The 23,723-nt window shown below is 41.2% G+C and overlaps 2 protein-coding genes across 8 annotated transcripts in view; one reads left to right on the forward strand and one right to left on the reverse strand.

Moving 5' to 3' along the window:
* Fsip1 (fibrous sheath interacting protein 1) overlaps positions 1–23,723 on the reverse strand; it is a 122,089-nt gene that overhangs the window by 43,176 nt on the left and 55,190 nt on the right. The gene's annotated exons all lie outside the window — the stretch shown is intronic.
* LOC121140481 (60S ribosomal protein L26-like) lies at positions 6,845–7,356 on the forward strand. The gene has a single exon (XM_040746029.1). The coding sequence runs from the start codon at positions 6,889–6,891 to the stop codon at positions 7,324–7,326; it is 438 nt and encodes a 145-aa protein (XP_040601963.1). The 5' UTR covers positions 6,845–6,888; the 3' UTR covers positions 7,327–7,356.

The raw sequence follows: 23,723 nt of genomic DNA on the forward strand, positions 1-23,723 counted from the left end.
TGACCTTGGATTCCCCAATCTCTAGATTCTAAGTAACAAATCTCTGCCCTTTGTAAATTACCCACTTTCAGAAATTCTTTTGTAGCAGCGCCAAATGGACAAAAATGCGAATTATATTATAATCTGACCTTGACATATGTCATGACATGCATGTGCATATACACACAGTGGGTAAGCATGCACGTGTACACGCGCGCACACACACACTTCTATTAAAAAGTTACTAGCTATTGGTACACCAAATAGTAACTTCAAACTATTGGGTTAAGTGTCCCCTTCTCCCATTATCTTAACAAGCTCCCTCAACAGAGAACAGGGGAATCCCCCTTACCCCCCCCCCCCACCTAAGTGATGAGCACTGCAGGCCTGGAGAACTAAAGCAGCTGCTGAGACTGACTTGCCTAAGCTAGATTAGTTTGTGTGAAACTTGCCCACTGAAGTCAGTTGGATTCTTTGTACATGTGTTATTTGGATCATTTTTTCATGCCAGTACTTAATAATGTGATCACAGTGAGAAAAAAATCTGAATGAGGTGAAGATTTAAAATATAATTTCAAAAAGACGTGGTTTGTTCACCTTAACATCCAGGACAGAGTGTTTCTTTTTTCCAGACAATGTTCCTGAAAATTCATTTTTCTCAAACTGTTGAAAGTGTGACAACCTAGAGCCAGAGCAAGATGGGTTTGGTTACAGTTGTCAAAGCTAATTAACTTTATTACCCCAGTCTTTCCCCAGTCCCACTCTAGGAGATGCGGCTTCCCAGCCATATACATAAATTTTCAGGTCATGGCTAATAGCGTTCAGCCCAGCTGTGAAGCATTCTTTATTCTACTCAGATTTTCTGGTTTTGCCATTAGTGGAGAATATGGGGCTATTATTCAATCATCCATTCAGGGCCCCACTCTCCTGCATTCCATTAACACCTGATACAGGGTAAGAGCTGTAAAGGAATATTCTTACACAGGCTAGGATGTCTTTTAAAACTTTCTAGATCATCCCCACAGGAGAGTATCATGCAGATGAGTGAGCCACGGACTAACAAGAAGCAGCTGAGTACCCAGTATATAGCAGAAAAAGATGTCCCACTCAATATCCACTGCTTACCTCTCCTTCTGGCTGGAGTCGGAGAGGTGAACACGCTATAGGGAGCAGGGAGCAAAGATCATTACTCAAATGTATTTGAGCAAAATTGTTTTAGGCAAGTGGTCAGGTAGTCTCTAGATAGTGCATGCCTAGAACAAAGCTAATCAAGCCCCTCAAATTAAAGATAGCTTACAATAAGTAAGAAGCCTTAAAGTCCAGCTCTAATATAAAATTCAGAAAGGCTGAAAGCCAAACATCTAAGGGAATTCTTTGGAAGATCAGTTGCTTTGAGGATTCTGGTATCCACCCAAAAAAAGATGAGGAATGTTTAGTAAGAAGTAGAATCCTGACTTTAGAAATCTCCATCTCCCACAATGTCTGTCATCTTTCTTCTTCCCTTTCTTTCTAGTTCTCCTCTCTCTTTCCTCTCTCTGCCTTCTGTCATAAGAACATAGTGAGAGCACCTCTGCCAGCTGTAGGGCCCTTGCTCTTGACCTTGGATTCCCCAATCTCTAGACTCTAAGTAATAAATCTCTGCCCTTTGTAAATTACCCACTCTCAGAAATTCTTTTGTAGTGGGCTCTGGATGTGCCTCATGGTGCTTTACAGTAAAAGTGGCACAACAGTGACACACAGAGCATAGCAACCACCCTGGGAGGGCCTATAGGCCATAACAACCAGTTGACCAATCAACACAGGACTTCGCCCAAGCCAGAAGCACACCAATCTTTCTTGCATCAACCACTGCATCGAAATGGGTCTCTTGGTGATTTGGGGGTTCAGAATTTGGGCACAACAGTACATACATGAGGTAAACAAGCCTCAGGGCAGTACACATAGATGAATAGAAATAGGCTAATTTAAGTTATAAGAACTGGCTAAAAACAAGGGTAAGCTCTTGGTCAAGCATTTATAATTAATAATATGTTTCTATGTCTTTATTTGGAAACTGGATGGCAAGACAGAAAAGTCTGCCTACAACCTGGGCTTTTAAAGTCTTTCTGAAGACCTTACTCAGTGGTTTGCTGGTCTGACCTCTCCCTCCCTGTAAGGAAGGAAGCTCATGGAGACAGATACCTACACAGTGGGAAATAACAGAGCCTTGTTCAATGGTGTTGTCTGTTAGTCTGTCACCAGCTGTGGACCCATTTCTAATCGTGACTGTTTGAAGCATTAGAAGAAATGTTAAAAGAAATACAGGAAGCAGAAGAGCAGAATAGCTCCCAAGACAACAGGCAGGTGTGGGAGGTCTTTACCCTGAACAGCACTGCCAGAACCAAGGTTTTTCCATGTTACCAAAATTACAATGTCTTCGAAATTCTGAAAGTTCAGCAATAACCATTTTAGCTGGAACAATTTAGTCCATGCTGGCTAATGGATCTGTATGTCAATTTAAAACGAGGGTGAGGTATGTTTTTAATGCCAGTGTGCAAAAAGTCTGTGCTTTAAATAAATTGGAAGGAATTGGACTTAATTTTGGCTGATAAATAGGCACACTTTCAAGAATTTTTAAACCAACATTGAAGTTTAATCAGGTCCCTAAAAACAGGTCAAGAATCCACTCATTCACCAAAGTTATTTGTTGTAACCAATCAAAACTTTCAGCCCTATAAAATTTCACTAAAACCAAGAAATTTACAGCTGAATACTAGTGGAGAAAAATCACCCAATGAAGTAAGTTTATTTGAGACTCATGAATAGTACTCCATGCTTCCTTAAATTCCTCAGTATTTTTTTTTTTTTTTGGTTTTTCGAGACAGGGTTTCTCTGTTGCTTTGGAGGCTGTCCTGGAACTAGCTCTTGTAGACCAGGCTGGCCTCGAACTCACAGAGATCCGCCTGCCTCTGCCTCCCAAGTGCTGGGATTAAAGGTGTGCGCCACCAACGCCCGGCCCCTCAGTATTTCTAAGTGGACATTCCTTCCCAGACAGTTATTTCGGGGCTGCTCTTCTGTTCCTCCACTCCAGCAGAGACATGACCCAGTCTCAGCCAGTGGTCTCTGACTTGGCTAAGGGAACCTGCAGAGTGTGTGTGGGGGGGAGCCTCTTCCTCTTGGACTGCAACAATGCCCATTTGATAGTAGCTGCTGTTTCTCCTCTGAAACATAAGCTCCTTGGAAGCAGGGCTGTCACGTTCATACTCGCTCTCTAACACTGGAAGACTGCTCATATGTAATAGATGTACAACTAGACTCCTAGGGTACTCGCTGAAAGTCTTCTCTCAGCCTCTGCCTTCATCATCACTTCTGCTCTCCCACTGGGAGCATCATTATCCAAGCATGTGGCATGCAAATGTCACAGCAAGCACATGGACAACAGGCAGAAGTTCTTTCTCACCTTCCACCCTGTGGGCTCCAGGTATGGACACCTGGCAGCAGGTGCTTATACTCACTGAGACAACGGGAAGAATATATTTATGCATCTGGGCTATAGATGTCCTCTCAGCACAGCCTGTAGCAGGGGCTAGAGGCATGTGCTACCATGCCAGACAAGAGTAAACCTATAATTAGTTATCATACTAAATGAAATGTGGAACAGAGGCTCTATTAATAATAATTAAAATGGCCAGGTTTCTCTTCTGGACAGAGAGCACCATCCAGAACCAAACAAAAGTTGTGTAGAAAGTGCAATAGTGTTAAGTTTCAAACCCTGAACAAATGGCTGAGGAGCCTACTCACCATATCAAAGCAGGCCTAGCCTCCAGGCTCTCCCAGCATCCCTGAGTCCCTACCTGTCACAGGGTAGGGCTAGCATTTCCAGCCCTCATCCCTGAACTCTCCAGCCCAGGGGCTGGGCTGCCCTTCTCCCAGAGGCTCTTCCCTATATAATCCAGACATTTTAGTTATCTGTCCTTTCGGACCTTTGGCCTCCAGGTCGCTGCACCTGGTTCCCTCTCTCTCTTGTCCCTTCTCCTCCCCCTCTCTCCCTGTGGCCCATGCTTTCTCCACCACACCTGGGAGCAGTCATGTCCTTTCCTTGCCTTTTTATTTTTTATTTTTTCATTAAAATAGCTTCTCTTTTCTCTGGGTGTCTTACAATATAATGAATATAAAAGATAAACAGCTAATTTCCTTTCTTTTTTCATGAATCCTTGTATTACACAAAAAGAAATTACATTCACAACGTAGAAAACAAAGGCCTTGGAAGAAGCTCACATCCTCTTTAACCCTAAAGAAAACTCAAGAATTAAATAAAATATCAGCAATCTGGAGCTGGTTAATGACAAATGGGACAAAACATCAGAGCAAGAGACCGCACTCACCCTATCTGCAGCTCTGCCCACCAGGTCCTCTCAAAGTAAAAATGGCCAATCTAATAAAAACATCTTAAGCCTCTAGTCTCTAGAACAGGTCGCATATGTAGCAGGGCACACTCAAGAGCTGGAAAGACTAATAGAACAAAGAAAGTTGTAATTTACAAGAATTAGTTTAGTGTAATTAAAAACAGATAAGTTGCCAAAGAAAGTGATTATTATGATGGTTTCTGTATTATTTGCATGGAAAATTGTTAAGTACTTTTCAGTCCACTGGCTGCGGCATTTATTACAGAAACTCCTCGGATGGAACCAGCAAGGACACTAAACTACAAATCACTTTAGTTTGTGGGAGTAAATACAAATATTCATGGTAAATATTTATCAAACAAATGCTTGCAAAATAAAACACGAAGACACAATAGCTAATTAAACCACACATTCCAGACTGTTTCAGCCATGGTGTGTTCCACCAACCCCCCCCCCCCCCCCCCCAGCTTCAGATGCTGGGTATCTAACGTCTTCTTAAAGCATTTCTGCAGCTCAGAATGGGCCACATCAGTTCTGAGAAAGCCTGAAGCACAGAGCCCAAGCGCGGGGCTAAGAGAAAGCAAGTGCTTCCTGCCTCACAGCAAGAGGCAGATTCCTTTCTCTAAGCAGAATTCCAGACATACCGCGAGTTCCCTATGAAAATGGAAGATGTCCATTTTAAAGAAAGAACTCGGACCAGCACAAAATAGCCATGAAATGAGCTCATTATGTGGAGATTTGCATCTGATCCAGGGAGTCTGTCAGAGACGAGGTCCACCCTCACCCACTCCCCACCCCCACCCCCACCTCCACTGCCTGCTGCAGCCTAAGGAGTTCTTTTCAGGGAATTCGTTCAGGTAAAGCTGGATCCTTCGCTATCTGAAAGGAATTTCAGGGCATGCCAGTAGGAAGCAAAGTTAGAATTTACTAAGAGATTTTTTAAAATTAGAATTTATTCAGAGATTTTTTTTTAAAAAATAAAGGATTTTAAGCACAAGGGTTAATAACACACCCAAGAGTTTCTCCAAGGAGAGTCCTACTTACCTGTCTTTCCCATAGCCGTATATATGGTTTGCTGTGTGGTTTTGAAGTTACTATCTTTAAGGGGATGCTAAGGAATGTATATGGGATCACAGAGTATTTCCCGAGATGCCTGAACAGGGTTACAGTGGATAGGTAAAAGCTTACATCACAAGAGCTGTATGACACCTTAAGGTGTTTTCCATGTAAACAAAACCTACAGTGTTGCTTGTGAGATTACCAGAAAATGGAAAGAGGAGAAGGTTATATAAAAAGATAATAAGCAGCGACGAGGGTTCCTTCGGCATGCCCTGCCAAGGTATGCCACTAAGACAGCACGGGCACGTGGGGCAGTTAGCACAGGAGGGGGAGGGGAGGGCGAGAGTGAAAGAGTGAAAGGCTGTGGGGATATGAGAGAGGCAGGCAGACAGACAGACAGACCAGACAAGAGAGGAACGGGAAAAGCAAGAGAGAGGACAGTGACAGGCACTTTGAAGGGGCACGTGGGTTGCATGGCTGACTGGAAAGTCACCAGACTGGCCACCCACAACAGAAACTAACACTATATACTTGGGATTTTAGTGCAATTCAACACTATTTTAATATTCATATTAGAAAATATCTCTGTACAGAGAGAACGATGTCTCTGTGGGCCTTCGCAGCAAGGTTAATTGTATCGGGAATGTTGGTTTCAGCTGCTGGGACCCCTCTACCAGACCCCACCCCTCCATGTCATCTACTCTGCCTCAAGTTCCAGTCTTTGGTTTCAAACCTCTTCTGACTCTTCCTTCTCTCCCCTCAAAACTAAAGAGATGAGTTTGTGGGCCCAAACGAAAACAAAACAACAACAAACATACAAGAGATTAAATGAGAAAGCATGGCAAAGACTTGTACTTCCTCGTCTCAGTGCTATCCCCCAAAACATCTACTCTATTAAAACAATGATTTGATTGAGAATATTTAAATGTTATCATTTCTTATAATAAAATGACTTAAAGTAAACAGTTTGTTAAGTAAATCAAAATTACTATGTTTTTTTAAATATGACATGACAGCATACACAAATTTACAATTAAAAAAAAAATCATGGAGAGTTCTTGGAGATTGGAATCCCTCCTGAATACAAAAGGCACTGCTCCATGGGCTGGGATCTTAAAACTACATAAACAAGAGAGGGCTATGTTGTGGAATATTAGTTTAATTACGTAAAAATGTGTTGCATTTGTTTACCTTGCCTGCCTAAGGCATCTGATTAGTCTAATAAAAAGCCAATGGCCAATAACTAGGCAGGATGTATAGGCAGGACTTCCAGGCAGAGAGACTAAGTAGGAGGAGGAATCTAGGCTCAGGAGAAACAGGGAAACACAGGGAAATGCCAGGGGCCAGACAGATAGACATATACAGAGGAAGCAGGAAAGCAAGACATACGGAATAAAAAGTAAAAAGTGAAGTCATGTATAGACCTCTTTCCTTTTGCGGCCATCGCTGGATCGCAGCCGCCAAAATGAAGTTCAATCCCTTCGTGACTTCTGACCGAAGCAAGAACCGCAAGCGGCATTTCAATGCACCTTCTCACATTTGGAGGAAGATCATGTCTTCCCCTCTTTCCAAAGAGCTGAGACAGAAGTACAATGTTCGGTCGATGCCTATTCGAAAGGATGACGAAGTTCAGGTTGTCCGAGGACACTACAAAGGTCAGCAGATTGGCAAAGTGGTCCAGGTGTACAGGAAGAAATACGTCATCTACATTGAACGGGTGCAGCGAGAAAAGGCTAACGGCACAACTGTCCATGTGGGCATCCACCCCAGCAAGGTGGTTATCACCAGGCTAAAGCTAGACAAAGACCGCAAGAAGATCCTGGAAAGGAAAGCCAAGTCTCGACAAGTAGGCAAGGAGAAGGGCAAGTACAAGGAAGAAACGATTGAGAAGATGCAGGAATAGGGGTGTCTCATACACAGCTTCCATTAAAGACTGTTTGAGTAAAAAAAAAAAAAAAAAGTAAAAAGCCCCGAGGCAAAATGTAGATGAATACAAATGGGTTAAATTAAAGTTAAAAGGGCCGGCCGGTGGGACCAAACTGAGCTGAAGCCGGGCATTCATAATTAATAATAAGTCTCTGCGACTTTATTTGGGAGCTGGTTGGCAGCCCAAAGAAAATGCCAACTACAGAGATAGCTGAGCAGGTGCATTCCTCTGTCTGCTTCCTGTGCATGGATGCCATGTGACCAGCTGCCACTTCAATCTCCTGCCACCAGACCTCCCAGCTGTGAGGGAATGGTAAGCTGGGAGAAACGCCCCCATTCTGAAGTTGATCATGCTAGGCATTTTGTCCCAGCAAGGAGACAAGACACTGACACAGAAAACCAGTACTGAGAAGTGGCACCACTGCTACGGTAGATTGACCATGCAGGTCTGAGGCCGTGTTTTTACAAAAGTGGTGGGAAGGGCTGGGAATTCTAGGCTAGGATAGTCAGTATACCCATGAGCAAGAGCTTTATGGGCCATGGGGTGGGAAGGCTTAAAAGACATAGATATTGGGAGAAACTAGGTCAGTCAATGGAGGTCCAGCTCATGAAGTTTCAGAAGGGAACCATTAAGTTCTGAATTCCCAGCTAATAGAAATCTACCACCACTGATGTAATAAGCCAATCAAACCAAATTATTAAATTCAGGTTTAATGAACAGAGTAAAGCAACTCCTGGGTGACCCTCAGGAGAGTAATGACGTGGCAAACATGGCTACCAAGTCTTAAGTAGCCTATAGGTGTGGTCTTGAGCAGCCCTTAAGAACAAGGACACTACCAGGAACTGGGTTAGAGGCCACTGGTGGGCTATTTTGGCTCCATTCTACCCATTCCTTGAGAACGTGAGTGAGGCTGAATTCAGGAGTAAAGGACTCATCTGTTTGATGGAGGAAATTTCAAGACAGTATGTCATCCAGGCTTCCTCATGGTAACCACCCACAGCACTCAGGCCATCTCATGGTAATGGCCTCTGCATAGGGTCTACAATGAAAGTTAGCAATAAGTGGGGCAGAAAGGCATAGGCAATGTTCAGTTTGATGGGGACAGAAATGAGTTTGAAGTTGAAGGGTAGCCTGGTGCTTAGAAAGCAGCTGTGATTACAAAAGACATTAGCATCGGAAAGAGCACCCTCTTGGCACCACAGTATCTCAGTAGATACTGCATGTTTGGGGATGGCCCAGAAACTGGAAGGAATAACTTTTGAATGTGCATTTTCATAAGCCAGGTCTGAAAAATATGATGTTATTTTGTATTTTTGAATTCAATCTTACTCTTTACTGAGTTCAAAACTAAACCAAATGTGCTCTACTCAAGCCAGAGGGAGGCTGAAAAAATAGTGCTTGAAAAACAGTAAGAAAAAAAAAGCTACCTCTCACAGAGAAAAGGTATTGAAAAATACCAGGTTGATATTTGTTTTTTGTTAATGTTTAATCCTTTCTAAGACATACTTCATTTGTGATGAAAGTACTTCATCATCTGGTGAAAGACAACTAGTAATAGCTTTCTTTTTAATTGGATAAAGGAAGCAAAACAACAAAAATAAATAAAATTTTAAAATTTACCTTAAATTATTTTAAAAATTATTTAAAATTAAAAATAAAAATTTTAATAATTTCTGTATCTCATTTGGATGTGCCTGAAAAGAAATTTTACACAGAAATTCTTTTATCCTTCAGTTAAGCATGATGGAGTAATACTAGGTAAAAATAGAAGAGCAACTTACCCGTTTAATTGAATTTGTCTCTCAAAACAAATTTTTTTAAAGACCTAACTGTCTGTGTGGGATGAAGGAATCAGGGATTGGGTCTATAAAGACTATGTTCGTGTTGAACCTGGTTGAGTTTTAAAGTTCCTAAAGGCTCTGTAGACTGTTTTCATTCCACACTGCTACCCCACTCCTGGGCACAACCGCCAAATTTTAGTGCCACCCCCCTAAAGCCAAGAGAGAGAGTTTGTTTTTCCCAAGGTTCAACAGACGCCTCTTGTACTTACTAGGAGAGCTGTGGATTCCTGCATTAATGCACAGTTTTATTAAGCTCCAACTTTATTTCAACATGCCACAATATTTTCCAAAGGTTTTCATAAACCCGGTTTTGGACTTAAAAATCCAAAATGCAGTCACGAATGCCATACATCTAAACATTCTTTATCCAAAGCAAATAAGTGAATAATGCAAAAAAAAATATTCGACCCACTGTTACCAGCAGCAAATCACTTTAATTTCCAGTGCAGAGTGACCAGATCACTCCTCCAAGTTCCCAGAACTTTTCTTGTCTCATTGGGTATGTCAGCATCCCAAACAGCTCTGGAAACAGGACTAAGACACCTTCCTGTTGGGGCCCCCAGCACATTCTCAGGAGGGGACAGAGTCTGCGTAGGTGGTGAGTACCAGTATGAGTTTGAGACTGCATACCAGCCAGGGTTTCTCAGCTCGGTAGAGACCCATCACTAACTGGATGGCACTAGACAGGCAGCTAGACCTCTCCAAGCCTCAGCTTCCTTCTATCAAGATGAAGGTCTGCCTTAAGGAACTGGTGGGAATCCAGGGCCATGCTGGATTCAAGAGCAGTGACCGTCACAGAGAAACTGGTACCGCTGTCATTCACACCATCACGACAAACACTCCAGTCCCTCGGCTGTACTTAGAAAGAACTTGGCTATAAGGGTCTCTCCTCCCTTTTCTCCAAGAAACAATCAGGCAGAAGAGAAAAGTCACTGATTGAGATGCCTTGGTACTCACGACCAAGTGCTCTTACCCACTGAAGTTCATCTCAGTGCCCGCCCCCATGTTACACAGCTCATACTACTGTACTCATGAGAGGAGATGGGAGTGAGGAGGGATAGAAATCTCTGGCATGTTGATTGTGGGACTGTGTGATCTAATACCCAAAAGGAAGTGCCAGGCCCTCTGACAGCATGTTCTGTACAAAGTGTCAGCCTTATATGTGGGCCATCCATCAGCTGGTCACTTGAGAGCTGAACAGCTGACAGCACTGGATGAATGTGGAATCTTCCACTGAGGCAATGTGCATATTCTTAGTGTACAGGTAAGCAAACCTCAAGACCAAAGTCTGCCCCAGTGTCTCTATGTGAAGGGGAACTTAGCCAGGAACGATGAAGAACAAATAGGGACTTTTAAAAGGCTCTTTTTATGAACTTAAGAACAAACACAACTCAGTATCATGACAGTACATGTGAATTTCTTTATGTAACCATAGGACTGGTTCATTATTGTTTTTTAGCTTATGGTACATCTGCTTATCTCCCCATGTATGTCAAGTTCTATACTTAATCATTTATGCTTTATGCACATCTGTATATTTCAAATAATATAATAACCCTTCATGCCTAGCACTTGACATAAGGCCTAGAACACAGTCAATTTATAAACAGTGTCTCTCTCCACCCTATCTACACAGCCTGCTGCCTTGGATCACATACTTATCATCGATTTGTGTTCAAGTCATACTTAAACATATATGTATATTTTAATTATACATATTTTATTATTATATAAATTTGAACTACTAATTTTTTTTTGTTTTAGCCAACTAAAAAAAGAACTAAGATATGGTCTCCAGCACAGCCTGGCTAAGAGTTCCCAATGAAGCCAGGGATGACCCTGAACTTTTTGTCCTCCTGCCTCTATCTCCTAATCCTGAATGCTAGAATTACAGGCTTTTGCTACCATGTCCAATTGATGCAACATTGGGGATCAAACCCAGGACCTCATGCATGTTAGGCAAGCACTCTACCATCTGAGCTACATCCCAGACACATCCCCATTAGAAACTTAAAGGAAAAAACCACCACATCAGATTCAGGAAAGCACTTGATTTAAACTCAGTAAATTGGAGCAGAGAGAAGCAATTCCTCACCTAATTTCAATGTTTTTGAAACTATAGTATCACACTTAGTAGAAAAACATTAAAAACCTGGAATGCAAAAATTAAAAAGAAACCATGGAAAGTCCATTCTCACCACTTCATTGTTGTGGTATTCCTAAATAGCACCCCCAAAAAGTCAAAAGGAATGGGAAGAAAACTGACAGATACGTATGCATATTATTTTTTCTTAAAACTAAGTTAACACTTTAAAAAACAAGAGCTCAACACAACAGCTAGATGAATATGCAAAGGCCACTTACCTGCACACCAACAGTGAGGAATTAGATCACACTTAGAGACATGATCTACTAAAGTACCCAGAATATCAAGTAACCAGAGATAAAGATGTTTAAAGATATGCAAGACTCCAACAGAAGAATTTTTTTCAAGCCATAAGAGATGTTAATAGCTTGAGGGGGTATCTGATCTGTAGTTAGGAAGGGCCACCACTCTAAAATGGTGTAAAAGTCACCACAATTCTCAAGAAGGCTGCTCCGTGAATATGAGAAGCTGATCTGAAAATTCACAAGATTCTTCCAAGTGACAGAGCAGCGGTAGGGGCTGTGAGCAAACAGACGGGACGACGAGATGAGCTAATGGGGACAAAGCACACCACACCGGAGTGGGAGTAAGCATAGGAACTGAGCCACACACGCCACGTTAATAATGGTCGACAGGTGGGGTGGGCTTCTGCAAGAACATTAAAAACAGATGAACCAGTTTCAGATGGATCGAAGACTTAAAAGTGTCAGGAGCAAAACTTTAAAATCTTCAGAGATAAATATGTCCTGAGAAATTATTTCTGGCCTTAATAGAGAAAACTTCAAAAGAGAAACAAAAGCACTTATTATAAAATGAAATACTAAAATCACCCAGACCCAAAGTTTATAGACATCAATGAACGTCTATAAAAGTGAGAACAGGTACTTGGAACAGAAGCTGTGGAGTTGCACATTCAATTTTGCACTTTCAATATCAAGTATATTTAATGCATTTTTCCACCACCAAAAACAAAAACAAAAAAATTCATGACAGAATTAGAACTACAAAAATGAACTTTACATCCTATTTCACAACTCAGTTCCATTTACCTACAGACAATGTTTCTATTTATTTGCAATTTTTAAATGAAAATAAAACACCAATGAGCCTGACTTTTAAAGGGCCATCTGATAATTCCAAGTCATCCTAACAAAAGTGAAGACACAAGTTACAAAGTGGAGAGGATTCCTCTCCTCCACACCAACACCAAATGGTTGGTACCAAAAGTGTGAAAAGACAGGGACATACTGCTCATGCAGAGGGCCCGAGTTCAGTACTCAGCACCCATGCTGCGCAGCTCACAACTGACTGTAACTCCCACCCAGGGATCAATGCTCTCTTCTGCCCTCCACAGATATCTTCTCACATGTTAACAAATACATAATTAAAAATAAGAAATATATGTGAAGAGTTCCTATAGTAAGAAGGAAATGTAACCAAAGAAAACTGAGCACAAAAAGTGAGTGGGTATTTTCTTTTCATTAAAAATAGTTTGTAGTTTTGTTTTTGTTTTTTATACAGGCTCTTTTTCTTGTTTGTTGAGTAGTCATTTTTTAAGAGAAGATTTATAGTAACAATAATGTAAACAATGTAACTTCCTCAGTGACAAAAGAAATGTAAATTAAGTTCATTATAAACCCACATATAGTTAGCAAAAATGTAAAAATTGATAACGCCAGAACACAGGTGGGCAAGATCTCCTATGCACTGTCAATAAGAATACAAGCTAGTCAAAGTCCTTTGGAAGGCTGTGTTACAAGAGCTTATAATAGGGATTGTTACCCACCAAATCCATCAAAGGTAGAAGCTAGGGACAGTTTTGCAAATGTAGTAGAGATGACATATTCACATAGATCATAGCAACATAGTAACAATAGTCAATAAATTAAAACAAATTCAGTTTCATTCCCACCATGGGCTACTGTACATCCCTTAGCAATGATGCATTACTGCTGCATACAAACACACAGGTACAGGATTGGTACTGTAGCCCTGTGGTAAGAGTACCTGATGTGCACAAAGTCCTAGGTTCAATCCCCAAGACTACCAAAATAAAAGATGATAGATAGATAGATAGATAGATAGATAGATAGATAGATAGATAGATAAAGATAGATGTGGGTGGGTGGATAGATGGATGGATGGATGGATGGATGGATGGATGGATGGATGGATGGATGGGTGGGTGATAGGAAGGTAAGTAAATGGGTGGATAGAGAGAGAGAGACAGACAGACAGACAGATGGTTTCAACATAATACAGACAGACTATAAACCAAATTTTAGGAGATTAACAACACAAAAGTATTCTTTTTTCTTCCTCTTTTTAATTTAAATTAGAAACAAGTTTGCTTCACATGTCAATCCCAGCTCCCTCTCCCTCCCTCCCCGCCCCCACCAGGCTCCCCAGTCCCCCACCCAATCTCCACTCCGATTCCCAGTGAGGGTGAGGCCCTCCATGGAGGATCTCCAGTGACTGTCATTTCATCCAGGGCAGGACCTAGACCCTCCCACAAGAGTCCAAGCTGAGAGAGCATACCTCATTGTGGGAAGGGCAGCCAAAGTCCATTTGTACACCAGGGATAAATACTACCTAAGGCCCCATAGATTACCTAGGCCTCCTCACTGACACCCACATTCAGGGGTTTGGGTCAGTCCCATGCTGTCCATCCAGCCATCAGTCTGGGGTCCAAGAGTTCCCCCTTGTTCAGGTCAACTGTTTCTGTGGGTTAAACCAGCTCTGTCTTAACCCCTTTGCTCATCAGTTCTCCCTTTCTGTCACTGGATTCCAGGAGCTCAATTCAGTGTTAAGCTGTGGGTGTTTGCCTCTGCTTCCATCAGTCGTTGGACGAAGGTTCTGTTTCCCAGACTCTCTGGCAGTGGGATTGTATGCTGGCACTCCCCTGATTCATGTCTAAAATCCATATATGAGAGAGTACATACCATGTTTCTCTTTTTGTGACTTCTTTAACCAAATATAAACTCAAATAAAAATTACAAGATCACATTAAACCATCTATCAAAATCTGATTGTTGTCAAACTAAAGCCCTACCCAACTAAAAACTAAACAGCATAAACCTCTGTAGTTTCTGTGATATGATGTGATCTGTTTCACTTATTTTACTTAATATTAAAACTACATGACTCATTATGATCAAAGGAAATACAAATAGATAAAACTAACTGACTAATAGTTGACCTTAGACCACCTCTCCTTGTGTATTCATTAGGACAGTTTGCCTGCTTATTGACATCAAGTTTACACACTGAGCCATAAACACAGCCTTGAGAAACTAGGGTACAAGACAAATATGAGGACTATCACCCTGAAAAGGCACATTCTGGAAGATACCCACATAATCTGTCTTGCCACAGCCAGTACAATGCCCACCTGTGACCGTCTCTGAGTGAGTGGAGACGGTCACACATTTGCTCAAAGATCACTTTTAAACACAGCAAAGGAACCCCTTTTAGTACTAAATTAGAAGCCTAGGGAGCTTGGCAGCCTTCACACTTGGGAAACCTACTGAGCAGTGACTAAAATAACTATTCCCAGGGGGTGTGTACTCTGGACGTGGGGATACAGTTCAATTCTCATACAAAAATAAGAGTGTGCTTCATCTCCACAACACTCCAGAGTTTCATGTGTTGAAGCACTGCTTTAACCTGTCAGGTATTTAACACACTATAGTATTCAGACACAGTCAATCAATGTGCTGTCCTATATCCTGTAACGGCTGACATTTCCATCCTATTAAGGCAGTCATGCTAGAAAATCCGTAGGTTAAATAGAAAAGCATCGCCATGAATGTTCACTGCTTTAGGTGGTTGAGCTCCAGTCCTGCATGGCTGATCCACTTTTATAAAGAGTGCACATCAAATAACTTTGAAAAAGAGGTGGGTGAGCTAGGGAAATAGATAGCTCCCATGGGAGTAAGGCAAAGAGCCATAAAGAAAGACACCCAACATCTCCTCTAACTTGTGCATGTACAGAGAAAAGTGTATAGACTCACACTCTCACATCCATGCACACACACGTACTCACTCACACACACCACAAAGAAAAAGAAATGCAAAAATTAACAAGACTGCTTTACACAATAAAGGTTTGCATCCTTCAATTATCTCAAATGTGACAGTTGTGCTCCATTTGTCAATGACAAAAATCAAGACACATATGAGCACAAGAAAGTTTCATACAACTATGGAAATGAGAACAGAGCCAAGCGTGAGTAAATGACATAAAATGGGGGCACTAAAGCCCATGGAATACTACGGATCAATGATGTCAAAGTTATTAAGTATGTGGTTCATGGTATGCAATAACAAAAATGAAAATGTTTTTATTTCCCAAAATATGTTCTATGATGTACTCATTTCAAAAGAACGCATATAGGGGCTGGGAGTGTAGCTCAGTGGTAGAGTATTTGCCTCGTATGTGAGAGGCTCTGGGCTTAATCCCAGTACCACAATCTATATCTCTAGAGATACAGAGTAATTAGAAAGTTCCCACCCTGTGCTCAGGGGATTAGAGGAAGAGTTTAAGGGCCTGATCCTTAGCACTTCAGAAACAGCAAATCACAGACAAGCACACATGCACATTCCAAACCCACATGCATATGTTGACAGTGTTTAAGAAAGAATGATCCTGTAGCAAGCATCTTGATACACACACACTGTCTTAGTTAGGGTTACTATTTCTGTGAAGAGACACCATAACCACAGCAGTTCTTAAACTCTCTAATTGTGGTGGCTTGCTTACAGTTCAGAGGCTCAGTCCATCATGGGAGGAACATGGCAGCAGGCAGGCAGGCATGGTGCTGGAGAAATAGCCAAGTGTCCTACATCTTGACTCAGAGGTAACAGGAAGTCAACTAATTGTCACACTGAGTGAAGCTGGGGAAAAAGACCTCAAAGCCTGCCCTTACAGTGACATACTTCCAAAAGAAGATATGGCTCAGATTGAAAGTATGCCATCCAGCCTCAAGGTCTGGATTTAAGTCACATGCCATCCAGTCTCTTCCAACAGACCATGCTTCCTCCAACAAGGCCACATCTCCTAATAATGCCACTCCCTATGAGTTTATAGGGGCCAAATACATTCAAACTAACACACATACACACACACACACACACACTGGCTCTCCTGGAGTTGGAATTATAGGAGGTTGTGAGCTGCCCGATATGGGTGCTGGGAACTACACTTAGGTCCTCTGTAAGAGTAACACTTAACCACTGAGCCATTTCTCCAGCCCCCAAAACAATTTTTGACAGTACAAAATTTAAATGTTCAGTGACAGAAAAATGGGAAATGTGAAACACCATACAGTGTGCCAAAGGGTTAGACATATTAAAATTGTGTTTACAAAGCATAATTATTGACTTATTATATATTGTGTACACACATGTAGATTGCTCTATCATGTAGATAATATTTGAGTAATTGTAAAGGGAAGCCTTTTCCTTGAGAGAAGCCTTCCCGCCAGCCTGGTTCTAGAGTGGCATCAGTCCCAAATAAACACACAGGAGGCTATATTAATTATGAAGCTGTTGGCCTTGCTTGTTTCTTACTGGCTAGCTCTGACTTAAGTAATTACCCCATAATTGTTAATCTAAGTATTTCTCTTACCAGAGAATAGTTCCGGGCTTCCTACCCCATGGCGTTACATCTTGACTCTTTGTGTTTCTCCTTCCCAGAATCCTCCTGGACTCCTAGTCCCACCTATCTAGATTCCTATTGGCCCAACAGTGCTTTATTGGCACAAGACTTCCACATCAAGTAATGTTTATATTCAGATACACAGTAAATATATGAAAATAATAAAGCAAGAGTTAGCACATTTACTAATAAATATAACCCAGCAATCATGACATTTAAAAACTTACAAAAATTATATTCAATGAATAAAAAAAGATGAATTTGGCTGACAGATGTAACTGCTTTTGCTTGTGTGTTCTAACTGTAAACTATCCAATAACTACAAAAAATAAAGCTTTTGATAGTCTTTTAAGTCTGAAATGAGACACTCATGGGGGAGGAAAATATGCAAATGTGGTTCAAATCCACAAGAACAACTCCACCAAAATGAGCACAGGCTTTAAAAATAGACCCAAAAGTCAAGTATGCCATCGGAAAGGTAAATACGGGGGCGGGGGGGGGGTCTGTTTGAAGACAGAGCAGCATTCACTCATATTTATAATACAGAGGGACACATTGCAAAACTATCCTTAAACCATTTTAAAATAATACATATCAGAAAATATGACCATTCCTAAATTTTACTTTGTAAAACAAAACTCTTTCTCCCATCCAATTCTCACCAAGAGTACAGCATTTTTTTTCCTCTGGTCTTGATCTATCCTATCGCTCTTTTATGTTAAAGTCAATAGCTACATCAGAATTTCAGGGTCCTCCCTGGAAACAGTCTGTAGATGCAGGAGAGCATCTGAAATCACCTGGCCCAGTCTGACTTCTGACCACACCCAGTCATGAAGCTGCTGGAATTAAATGACTGAAAAATGATATGTGATTTTAGTTGGTTTGATTCTATATGTATCATTTTATAGTATTTTTTAATATAGTAGACATCCCAATCATAAAGGTCTCAAAAGAGAATTTACAAGCAACGGTGAGCTTGCCTGGATGTTCAACTGTCCATATTAACATATCCATTCTTAACCAAATTCACTAAGCTACACAGGGTCCAAGAATCAACTCTTCCTTTTGTGTTAAAAGCAGCTAAATTTTCATTAATGTTTTCAGAAACAGAATAGTTCAAGGTCGCTACTGTAGTAGTCAACATGTCCCCAAAGACCACATGTTAGGCCACCAGGAACCCTGGATACCTTAAGCCAGATATGAACTAATGAAGTCACTTGGAGGGTAAAGGCACTTGCCACCAAGCCTGAGAACCTGAGTTGGATCCCTAAGACCCACAAAGTGTAGGGAGAGGACTGACTCTCACAAGCTGTCCCCCAACTATGGTACACATATATGTATACACACACACACACACACACACACACACACACACACACACACACGATAGATAGACAGACAGACAGACAGACAAAAAAATCTTAAGAAAGAAAGAAATTAGCCATATTTGGATAAACTTTGAACAAGACTTCTGACCCCGGAAAACAACATGGCAAAGAGGCCAGGTCCCCCACTAACACCCAGACTCTGGTCACAGAGTAGAGACAGAAACAACAGTGGATTTTAACTTATGTTATAATCTAACTTGATTCTGCCAAATATGAAAAGACCTGATCCAGCAGGAGGCTGCCCCCGTGTGCCAGGATGAGGCAGGTGTTCATGGGAACACCCACACTCACTATTTCAATGACTATCTACTGCTAGGAAACACCAGCCTGAGGAAGGAGGAGCCAACTATACCATCACAAGTAACGGGCAAATGCACTTCCCTGGCTACATAATTTCCCACTGGTTCCAAACTAGCACAAAGGGCCAAAGGCACTACCATCTAGAAGATACTATGCCTTCAGCCTTTTCAGGTCTGAATCTTCAGCAGTTCTATGAACATTTACAGTCACAGAACTGCAATTCATATGGCAGTCATCTGGGGTGTTATAACTTGTGAACAATTCTCACGGTGCCTGGCTTGTCTGTAAATAAAGCACACCTCTCCAAATGAGTGGTGAGAAATCTAGGGGAATTGAAAGACTGGGGCTCCAAATTCTAGACCCCAGGGAGATCTTAAAACACTTTAAAGATAAATTTTAGGATAAAAGAAGATAGATCTTAGTGCAACATTTCATAAACATGCATTGATCAATGTTCTAATCAATTAGCTGAAGATGAAAACAGCAACAAGCTTTCCAAGGTAGCAGCCAAGTGCCCAGATGAGAACAGATGTTAAGGAGAACCCCATCAGAACACCTCCTATGCCTTGGTGAGGGCCACTGCCTGGGATGTGGTATAAGTTGGCCCCCCAATGATGCTCTCTTTTGACATCATATCAGGTTTTAGTTGCCTATACAGCCACTTAGCTAAAATACACATTCCCCAGCATACCCTTCTAGACAGAATATGAATATGCAACTTCTCAGTTACAGCTTCATCCTTGGCTTGAAAATGATTTGCATGCAGAGCTCCAGCAGCCATCTTGGATCATATCGTGGTACACAGACCGACATCAGGGTACAAAAAGAACCAGTTCTTGTATCTCTAACTCTAGTCAAACCTGGATCTCCTATATATCCTACACATGGGAAGGAGGGAGACTGTACAGTTTGTTCCATAATTATTTAGACTCAGTACCAGAACAAAAGTCTATCCAACACTGATACCACAAAGGCTGTGAGCCCCATTGTTACAGCCCTGGTGCTTCACTGACTGTTGTATAAAGCAAGCATTCCAAGAACACTGAGAACTGACCAGCCTTCAGCCTTTCCATCCACAACACAAAAAGCACAAAGTTACACTGTTGAGATTTCCAGGGGAAAATCAAACAATGGGGCTGGGGTGGTGGCTGAGTAGGGCAAGTGTCAGCCATGTAGGCATGAGGACCTAAGTTTATATCTCCAGCACCCAGAAAGCCAGGCAAGGCAGCATGATTCTGTAACATCAGCACCAGAGGGGGAGGGATTGGGTAATCCCTGAGGGTAACAGACCAGCGAGGCTTCAGACCAACTGGCAAGCTTCAGATTCAATGAGCAACACTGTCAGAAAAAATTAATTAATACTCTGGAAAACGTTAGAGGAAGATATCCAGTGTCAACCTCTGGCCTCCACATAGTACTCATGCACATATGCACACATGTACACATGCACACAAACAAATATACATACCCATACACAATACAACACTCAATACACACACACACACACACACACACACACACAGATGTTAACTACAAATTCAGTGTGGTGAACTTGAAGTTATGCCACATAACACCAAATAGTTTTTTGGATTTAGGGATTTGGTTTTAGGGTGTTTTTTTTTTGTTTGTTTGTTTGGTTGGTTTTTTAAAAAAACAGAATTGTGGAGGACCTTTATTCCTGTGTTTTACACTTTTAAGGCATTTTGCATTTTATACTCATCCAGTACTACCTTTATCATTTGAAAAGGCCATGAAGATTTCTTTTTGTAGAATTATGTGTATAGAGGTGTATCTGTGAGTGAGTATGTATACACGTGTGTGTGTGTGTGTGTGTGTGTGTGTGTGTGTGTGTGTCCTCAGAGGACAGAAAAGATCCTCTGGCTATCAATCAACTGATGTGGGTGCCAGGAACCAAAGTGGTTCCTCTGGAAGAGCAGTGCATGCTGCTACCTGTGGAGCTGTCTCTCCAACCCCTCCAGATCTAAGTATGTCTTAATAGCAATCAGAAATTTCCAGACTTAAAATTTTGTCATTGAAGGATATGTGTACAATTGTGAGTTATAGAATAAAAGGGTCAACTTCTTAAAAACCTTATTTTTTAAGACTCCATTTCCAGTGACATTATTCCAACATGGACTTAAAGTAGCTTGTAACAATTACTAAGTATAACATGGAAGGCAGTCAACTGAAAAAAAAAACTAACGTAACTAAAAAAGTGAAGAGAAGACTCCAGATGCACAGTCCTGTACATACTGGCTAAAGTCTTGCAGCTGTGTCAGATGGAAGATCAACTTTTTTTCCCTGAGCTTCCTGACAGCTGGGAGTGGCAGGAGTGGGTGAGGGAGAGACAACTCGGTCTATCAACCTGGTGACAGGAAATGAGTGGTTGAGAAGAAGGCACCTGCTGGCTTGGGCATCACCATCATGGTCTGAGACGGTTCTCCAGGACAGTCTAGAAGGAAAGCATTTCTCACATCTCCAAACACAAACAGGTTATTGAAACTTGGAGGCCCAGTTTCAAGTACCAAAATTAATAACTGTTAGGACAAAGTCTGAGTTACTGAAAGCCAGAAAACATGCAAGTGATACAGAAACTAAAATAAAATGTTCTCAACATCATTGCTGGATGAGTTTTCAACCACTGTTTCCTGTAAAGAGATGATTTATTGTCATTTACTTTCCATGATTTACTTTCTTTACAGATCCTAATGTCTTAAATATTAGCAAACATTTTTATACATACACACTGAAATCATTATGACCTGGCATTTATATATGCCTATAAAACATATTTTGTTTCAACTGTTTTCATTAGAAAAAAATGTGGATTGCTGAACACGGACGCCTACATATTTTATTTTGAAGGGGAAAAAAGGCAACTAGAGATATAAAACCCATACATTTGCTCATAACACCAACTGGGAATGAAAAACTCCAATGTAGCCTTGACTTCTACTAAGGTATTGTTCAAGGAGTCTGTGGTTTACTGGGAAGCTTATTGCTTTTGCAGAAGACATGAGTTTGGTCCCCAGCACCCACATCAGCAATCAACAGTCTGGTATTACCTCCAGCTCCAAAGAATCCAATGCTATCTTCTGCTCTCCACAGGCACCCACACTCATGTACACACACACACACACACACACACACACACACACACACACTTGCACATACAATTTAAAAATAAAATAAAGCCAGACATGGTAGTATCCATCTTTAATCCCAGTACTCAGAGGGCAGAGACAGACATATCTCTGGAAGTTTGAGATCAGCCTTATCTACATACAAAGTTCCAAACTAGCCAGTGTTATAGAGTGAGATTCCATCTCAAAATAAATTAAATAAAATCTTAAAAAATAAAGGTTAGAGAACAGAACCTGAACCTGTAAGGTTGTCACCTCACACTTATTCACAGATACAAACCCCAGACAGCCTCTGATTGAAAGGTCATGGAACAGTGCACACACTTGCACAGAACCAGGAATCATCTTAAACTATTTGTTCTTCATGGAAAATCAAATGAAGAGACACTAGCTTAAAATTAACTTGCACTTTGGAATGCTAAAATCCAGATTTATTTCCCATTTCTTCTTTTCCAAATTATCTCAGCCTACATGCACTGCTCTTCTATCAAATCCCTAGCCAGTCATTTTCATTTCATACTCAATAAAATAGTGTTTCCCTGTCCTCCTCACTGTGGCCTTAACTGTGGCCACCCTACCATAACAAGGATGAAAACCGCTCACCTATGTGGAGCACTGTTGCAAGCACTGATCTTCAACCCCATGAGGTTTTACTACCTGCACTAACAGAGTGAGGAGCAAAGAACTACTTAAAGGTCCCATGCTAGTCAAGGCTGAGCAAGGAATGAAATACCAGCAATTTGAACCCAGACACTATCATGCTTTGTTCTCTTCTGGTTTGGTTTGTTTTTTTGTTTTCTTTTGGTGGTTTGGTTTGGTTTGGTGGTTTGGTTGGTTTGATGGTTTAGTTTGGGTTTTTGGGTTTTTTGGTAGGTTTGGTGGCTTGGTTTATTTTAGTTTGGCTTGGTTTGGTTGGTTTGGTTTGGTGGTTTGGTTTGGTTGGTGGTTTGGCTTGTTTTGTTTGGTGGTTTGATTTAGTTAGGCTATTCTCAGCAGCCACTACCCAATAAGTCTGGGCAGCTATAAAATCTATTAACTGGGTGGCATCAGGGCTGTCTACAAACTTAGAGTCATATACGGGGAGAGCTTTATTCAAGTCAACGTGTTCTGGAGAGGTGTCCTAAGGCCTCTATAATAGTTCAACTCAACATGTTCTGGAGAGACTTCCTAAGCCCTCTATAACATTTCATTTTACTCCCCCTTGGAGAATTTCCATGACAAAAAAGTATTCATGTGTAATAAAATGCTAGTATATATCCCATGTTATGGTTTTTCATGGAAATATTTCCCCAAGAGGATACAAAATATCACAATACTTGTCATGTAAAATCTTCCTGAAGAAATTATTTTATATATCAGTGTGATGGTTTGGATGAAAACATCCCCCATAGATGCATAGGGAGTGAAATTATTGGAAATGTAGTCTTGTTGGAAAAAGTATTTCACTAGGGGTGGTTTTTGAGGTTTCAGAAGCTCAAGCCAGGCCCCGCGTCTGTCTGTCTGTCTGTCTGTCTGTCTCTCTCTCTCTCTCTCTCTCTCTCCTGCCAGAGGATCTGAATGTAGAACTCTAGACTGCTTCTCCATCACCATGCCCTTTTACACATGGCCACGCTTCCCGCCATGGATAATGTGCTAAACCTCTGAACTGTAAGCCAGCTCCAATTAAACATTTTTCTTTATAAGAGTTGCCATGATCATGGTGTCTCTTCACAGCAATAGAAACCCTAACTTAGACATTCAGCAAAAGTCCTTTTCTAAAATTACTCAGGGGTGGAGGTGGGGGGCTCTGTCTTTGATGGAAACTTCTTGTTACTAAGTAGACAATCTGCCATGCCTCGTAGGACTATTCCTCATATTCAAGATCTCTATTGCAAATAGTTTGTTTTTGAAAAACTT

The sequence above is a fragment of the Mesocricetus auratus genome, unplaced genomic scaffold (genome assembly GCF_017639785.1).
Source record: "Mesocricetus auratus isolate SY011 unplaced genomic scaffold, BCM_Maur_2.0 Super-Scaffold_100004, whole genome shotgun sequence".
In the NCBI taxonomy this organism is placed as follows: Eukaryota; Metazoa; Chordata; class Mammalia; order Rodentia; family Cricetidae; genus Mesocricetus; species Mesocricetus auratus.

What these genes read in the sequence shown, in the direction of transcription:
- LOC121140481 (XM_040746029.1), top strand. Translation starts at nt 6,889, where the DNA reads ATGAAGTTCAATCCCTTCGTGACTTCTGACCGAAGCAAGAACCGCAAG.